Source organism: Orycteropus afer, unplaced genomic scaffold (assembly GCF_000298275.1).
Source record: "Orycteropus afer afer isolate SDZICR_OR568_19922 unplaced genomic scaffold, OryAfe1.0 scaffold00123, whole genome shotgun sequence".
In the NCBI taxonomy this organism is placed as follows: domain Eukaryota; kingdom Metazoa; phylum Chordata; class Mammalia; order Tubulidentata; family Orycteropodidae; genus Orycteropus; species Orycteropus afer.
In genome coordinates, this window is record NW_006921710.1 from 1184804 (window position 1) to 1192029 (window position 7226).

The following is a 7226-nucleotide window of genomic DNA, read 5'->3' on the forward strand; positions in this document are numbered from 1 at the left end:
ACAAAGTATATGTGAACTGCTGTATGGAAAGTGAATTTGCTCTGTAAATCTTCACCCAAATAAATAAATAAATAAAAAGGGAAAAAAGAAGAAAAAGGTATTTGTGATGAATAAGTCGTTGGTCTTGCAAAATCCTATCATGTGATCGCCAGTGTTATTTCTATCACCAAGGGTATATTTTCCAACTACTGGTGATTCTTCTTTGTTTCCAACTTTTGCATTCCAGTCACCAGTGATAATGGACACATCTTGATTGCATGTTTGGTCAATTTCATACTGCAGAAGTTGGTAAAAATCTTCAATTTCCTCATCTTTTGGCTTTGGTGGTTGGTGCGTAAATTTGAATAATAGTATTAACTGATCTTTTTTGTAGGCGTATGGATATTATCCTATCACTGACAGCATTGTACATCAGGAGAGATCTGGAAACAGTCTTTGTGACGATGAATGCCACACCATTCCTCTTCAATTTGTGATTCTTGGCATAGTAGATATATGGTTGTCTGATTCAAAATGGCCAAAACCAGTCCATTTCAGCTCACTGATGCCTAGGATAATCGATCTTTATGCATTCCATTTCATCTTTGACAACTTCCAATTTTCCTAGATTCATACTTCGTACATTCCATGTTCCGATTATTAATGTATGTTTGCAGCTGTGTCTTCTCATCTTGAGACATGCCGCATCAGCAAATGGAGGTTCTGAAAGCTTTAGACTGTCTACATCATTAAAGTTGGCTCTACTCTGAGGGGGCAGCTCTTCTCCAGTCATATTTTGAGCGCCTTCTACCTGAGGAGCTCATCTCCTGGCACTATATTGCACAATGTTTCAGGGCTATTCATAAAGTTTTCCAGTAATACATCAGACAGTGTTTCACTGCTATTCATAAGGTTTTCACTGGCCAGTTGTTTGAGAAGTGGATGGCCTCTTCCTTCTTCAGAGTCTTAGTCTGGAAGCTCCACTGAAACCTGGGTTATCCGGTAGCATTTGAAACACTGGTGGCATAACCTCCAGCCTCACAGCAACACTCAAGCCACCACAGTATGACAAAATGACGGATAACTTTGTCTCTCTTAGCTGTTCAAAACTACTTCGCTTATTTCCTCATCTCTCCTGCCCTGCTCGCTTACCCAGACTGTGCCCCCCCTCAGCCCCAGGGTGCTCCACTCATAGACACCCACCTTATGCTGGTCCCTGCCTGGCTTACTGCAGCCTGCCCCATAGGCACTCGCTTCTTGCACACGGACACCCACTTTTCACTGGTCCTGGGCTGGCTTACGAGATCTTACTTAGAAATTTCAAATATTCAAGTTCATCACTTACAAGTTCTGTCTTCCACCAAGCACTGGAACATAATTCTAATAGGTTCTTTGCTATTGCGTATAAAGCATCCATCTACATTCCACCGTTTTCTGATCATATGTTAATCATTTCCTTTAAAGCCTCACTAAACCCACGTTTAACGTCCACATTTCTAGCAACATTCTATAAAATGGTGCCCTGTATATTCTTTAAGATGATAGAGACTTTCTCTCTGGCTCTCCTCACTTCCTTCTGAGCCCTCACTAGAACTGCGTTTGACATCTATAATTCTGTCAATAGTCTCTTCAGGGCAATCTGGGCTTTTACTATTAGACATCTTAAAATTCTTCTAGCTCCACCCATTACCCAATTCCAAAACCACTTCTACATTTTAGATATTTGTTGGAGTAGCATCCCACTCTCTGGTATTAAAATCTTAGTTATTTGGTGCTGCTATAACAGAAATACCAAAGTGTGTGGCTTTAACACATAGAAATGTATTTTCTCACAATTTATTATAGGAATCTCTAAGTCCAAATTCAGAAAGAATTCTAGAGGAAGGCTTTGTCTCTCTTGTCAACTCTGGGGGAACGTCCTTGCCTCTTTTCAGTCTTGCCTCCTTGGTGATCTTCATATGGCATGAATTTGTCTTCCCCAACTTTGCTTCCTTGTTTAATCTGTTCTCTTATGTCTCAAAAGAGATTGACTTAAAACACCCTACACTAATCTTACCTCATTAACATAACAAAGAACACATTCCCAAATAAGGTTATGTAATCACAAGTATAGAGTTAGGATTTACAAGGCATATTTTTTGGGGACATCTATCTATCTATCTATATACACACACATGTATATGTGTGTGTGTGTGTATATATATATATATATACACACACACATATGTACTATGTGTACATATGTATATGTATATATAGATCACTATATACTGATGTGCACATACAAACAGTGCAACCTATGGGAACTGAATAAGACCACCTTGGCCCCATATCATTAATGAGGCCAGCCTGTAATTTTTGCCATAATATCTTTGCTGTTCTAGTGCTGAAGTTACATAGACTTTGAAAAAGGAGTTGGAGAAATTTTCTGAAATGTTTTGTGTAAGATGGTTATTTGTTTCTTTAAGGTTCAGTTAATTTGATACAATTACAGCCTTCTGAATTTATTAGTTTTTTTTTTTTTTTTTTTACTTTACCTACATAGTGCCTAAGGCACTTGACTGCTAACCAGGAGGCTGGAGGTTCAAACCCACCAGCCACTCCTCGGAAGGAAGGTTGGGCAGTCCTACTTCCGTAGTGATAACTGCCTCAGAAACCCAAGGAGGGGTCGCTAGGAGTCGGGGCCGACTCGATGGCAAGTAACAACAACACTGTTTAAATTTCCTTAATGGCTGTTAGTCTATTCAGGTTTTCTATGGTTTGTGTGAATTTGCTAATTCATCAGTTTCCAGAAAAAGTTCACTTCATCTTAGGTCTTCAGATGTATTGTCATAAAGTTGTTCATTATATTCTTATTTTTAAAATTTCAACTGTATTTATGGTTGGACCCCCTTTTTAATTTCTTACAGTATTTTTATACCCTAACTCCATGTACAGCACAGGCCTGTGGTTGCAAAGGCTCAGAGGAGAATTTATTTTTTCCCAGCTGAGCTTAGGACAAGATAGATACACTTTTTTTTTTTTTTTTTTTTTAATCTCTTTACCTTTTCCAGGCACTTTTTTTTCTGGTGGGCATTAAAAGCCAAGCCTTTATTATGGAAATTTTTATATCTCAATTGGAATGATGGTTTTGCAGATACAGACATTTATCAGACTCATACAACTAAAGACTTAAAAGATCTCTGCATTTTATCAAATGTCAATTATACCTCAGTAATGTTGATTTTTAAAAAGCAAGGCAAAACAAAATCCCTAAGCCCCTCCACTATGCCTGACCGTCATCCCTTACTCTGTCCTCTCAGGGAAGTCATAGCAGTTTAGGGATTTTCAACCTGGTTTTTATCTTTCTATTTGTTTTTAGCCTCTAGGAATTTATCTTACATTTTTATGAGCTCAGTCCTGCAATTTAAAGAACATCTATTACAATTTATGAAGCAATTTTTGGTGTTTGTAGTGGGAAGGTTTCCAGGTAATATAATATGATCCACTTTTTGTGTGTGTGTGTGTAAACCACCAGTCAAGTAAATTAGTAGTTTTGAAACCCACAAGTAAATGTTGGCCTGAGAAGATAGCTTCAAATTTAGAAGAAGGAGCTAACTGGGATTGTAGCTATGCTGTAGATACCTTTATCAATAAGATACTCATTCTTTCATTCATTCAATTTATTTATTATACTTACTGTGTGCTAGGCACTATTCTAGGTAGTGACCAAAACAAAACCCTTGTTCTTAAGGGATTTAACATTCCAATGGAGGGAAATAGATAGTAGACAACTATGTGATGGGTCAGATTGGGGTAAGTGCTGATAAACTCTAACCTGTTTTATTTTAGCTTGACATTTCACTAATGTATTTTACTATGGAATGTTCTATACAACACAATGTGAAAAACATTAGAATAATAGAATTTCAAGTCAGCAATGTATTATTTATGTGATCTTGCTAGTTTTTGTTTAGAGAAAGATATTATGTACAGAGACCTTATTACTCTCTATATATAATTTTATCAATAGGAAACTGTGGAGATATAAATTTGGTACGACTGGGGCCAGAAAAGTCTATTAATAATGAAGTCCTAAAATTCAGTTTGGACAGCCAAGTTAACCACAGAATGAGTAAGTACTGAATGAGGTACCAACTAGGAATATCTCTTATTTTCTCTTGTTACGGTATATGGTGACTTGGACGTGAAAGGTAATTTGGGCACCCTAGAGATGGGCTCCCACTGCCATCGAGTCAAATGCCTAAGACACTTGACTGCTAACCAGAAGGCTGGCAGTTCAAACCCACCAGCCACTTCTCGGAAGGAAGGTTGGACAGTCTACTTCCATAGTGATACTGCCTTGGAAACCCAAGGAGGGGTTACTATGAGTGAGGTCTGACTCGACGGCAAATAACAACAAGAGATGGGCTCATGCATAGCAAGGATTGTGAGGATGGCATAGGACTGGGCAGTGTTTTCTTCTGTTGTACATAGGGTTGCTATGAGTCAAAATCAACTTGATGACACCTAACAAGAAGAAGACAATAGTCTAGCTTTGGGATCTAGTTTTTCTTTTCATTGTATGAGCATGTGTGTGTGAATTTGTTGGAATCAGCATATAGTTGTTTGTTTTTTTTAATATTTTTAGAAAAAGAGTTACCTTTCCATGTTCAGGAGATGCATAGAAGAAAAGAATTTCTAGATCATCAACTAGATGAACTTTCTCGCCAGCGTGCTTTGTGCCGAGGTGGAAGGGAAATACAGGTATATACATGTTTCTTGATTAATGTTCTTTAAATACTGACTCAGGTACAGAAATGTGTTGATACCATACTTTTGTTGGATAATACCGTAATTCATTTATAAAAGTGTGTATTACCAATAAAAGTGGTATATCTTACATCAGGGATTAACAGAATTTTTGTAAAGGTCAAGATAGTAAGTTTTTTAGGCTTTGCAGGCCATAGTCCTCTGTTGGAACCACTCAGCTCTGCTGTTGTAGCATGAAAGCAGCCCTAGGTAGTACATGGATGTGTCTGGTTTCAATAACAATTTATTTACAAAAATAGACAGCAGATTGCATTGGGCTCATAGACTATAGTTTTCTGATCTCTGCTTTATATTAAAGCTATACAGAATTTGTCCTCTTTCAGTTACAAGTTAAATCCAGTTCAAATTAGGTTGGACAAAAAGGGTATTGCGGTGTAGTAAATTACCTGGTATGGCTTTTCTAGCCATAAGTCTTGGTAAACTCGAGTTTGCTGTGAGCAACTGAGAAGCTCCTGATTGTTAAATGTATCCACCTGGGGTATTTCTGTTGGGAGTGGCACAAAGCTATGTTCTGGGAAGTTCGCTCGCTCTCAGGTGCTTAGAATTATGTTGTTATGGTTGGTTAGTTTGGCCACTCTGCCAGGCTCAAAAGGAGCCCTCCTAGAGGTAAAAAGGAGTCTCTCTGACTGCTGGCTGAGAAAGACGTGCTGCTGAGAGACACGCGCTCCTGAGAGAGACATGCTGCTGAGGAGACACCAAGAGACATGCATTGCTGGGAGAGAGACTGTTGGCTGAGAGATGGCAAGCTGAGAGAGACTGACCATTGTCCCTGAACTTGAATTGTAGCCTGGTGCTTCCTTAATAAACCCCATAATCTGTGAGTTCTCTGTGGGCACTGCAGCAAATTATCAAACCCAGCAGAAAGATGGTGGGTGCTGCGGGAGGAACAGTTGGTGTCAGGGTTGGTGAAAGGGCTGGAGGGGGGCAGCATGTTTGGCCTCACAGGAATAGGCCTTGGGCTATTGATGGTGATTTTGTCTTCCTTTTGTGGGGTTAGAGGAGGTCAGAAGATGTGGCCTCCTTGCCTCTTTGGCAGGTATTTATTGGCACATACAGTTGGAAAGTCCAGGAGTGGGCTAGCTTTAGTACGACTGGATCCAAAGGCTCAAATGATGTCACTTCTCCACCCCTTAACTAGCTTTTCTCTGTGTGTCAGCTGTTTTTTTCCTCCAGGAGAAGATGAGTGCCAGCATCTCTATGTTCTACCATCCTAGCTTATAAACACCAGAGGAAGAGAAGTTTTCTCTCTTCACATCCATTTATCACTTCTAGCTCTCATTATTCCAGGGGTGGGTAAGCAGGTCCAGCCTCTGTTTTTGAAGGAAAGCCTGACCTGTATTATATGCCCTTCACTCTGGGTGTAGGGAAGGTTGGAGTGTGATTGACAACTTCATTTGAACCACTCCCAAGAGTTGGAATGCTAAGCAAACAAATCATATCACTAAATCTAATCCACTAGGCCTGAGTCTTAATGAAATGATACAGAAAGTGTTTCAGGACTTTACTATAAAGAGAAAATAAGCTGTGTTTTCTTAAGCTTTTCATTGATCCATAAGAAAGCATTTAAAAATGCTTAGTTTACTTTAAATGATAATGACATCCTAATTTTTTCCAGAGACAAGAATTTGATGAAAAAATTGCCACCGTTTCAAAAGAAAGGCAAGAACTTGCTTCTCAAATTAAAGAGGTAAGTAGTTCACATACAGAATTTTCTTATTTATTTTTTAAAAATTAGGAAGTGAGTTAGACAACCTATGTACTTTTCTCAATTACATTTTTAAAACTTTTTGTTAATGAAAAATTTGAAACCAAGTGGAAAATGGTGTAATTACATTTATATTACTGTCTTTAACTTACTCTAATGACTTCTTAGCACCACCTGAGATTTATAAGAAAGAGATGATTATAATTTATCTTTTTCCTGTGTTAAGTCTAGGTAAGTTATTTTTTTGTTTTTTTGCAGTTCTTAGCTTAAAGCATAAATTCTTATATTCTGATTTTAAGAATCCTGTAACATGTCTAACTTTCCCCCCAGTATTCTTTGGATGTAAAAAATAGCAAAAATAAGATTTAGACTGATTGAAGCTAGGATGAGCCAGACATACTTTCTGGTCACCTGAATGCTACTCTAAGCAAAACAAGGAGAGGTGAGGGAAAAAAGGGTAATATTAACTGGTAATGTCAGCAGTATTTTTTTTTTTTATTGTGATTTGGTGAAGGTTTACATAGCAAATTCACTTTCCATACAGCAGATCACATACACTTTGTCTCATGACATTGACCACAGTTAACCACAGTGCAACAGCTCCCCTCCCACTTCCTCCCCATAGTTACCTCTTTCCTGTGTCCATCCCTCCATGCACTCCTGCCCCCTGAGCTGTCTCCCTGTGCATAAGCAGCCCTTCTTTCTCCCATGATTGTTCTCTCCAAGGAGT

At 38.5% G+C, this 7226-nt stretch overlaps 1 protein-coding gene across 1 annotated transcript in view; it reads left to right on the forward strand.

Moving 5' to 3' along the window:
• The window catches only part of SETX (senataxin), a 129306-nt gene that overhangs the window by 100281 nt on the left and 21799 nt on the right, over window positions 1–7226 (forward strand). The window contains exons 14-16 of the mRNA XM_007944204.2: window positions 3992–4093; window positions 4610–4725; window positions 6407–6478. Coding sequence (XP_007942395.1) covers window positions 3992–4093; window positions 4610–4725; window positions 6407–6478 — 290 coding nt within the window. The remainder of the gene's footprint in view (window positions 1–3991; window positions 4094–4609; window positions 4726–6406; window positions 6479–7226) is intronic.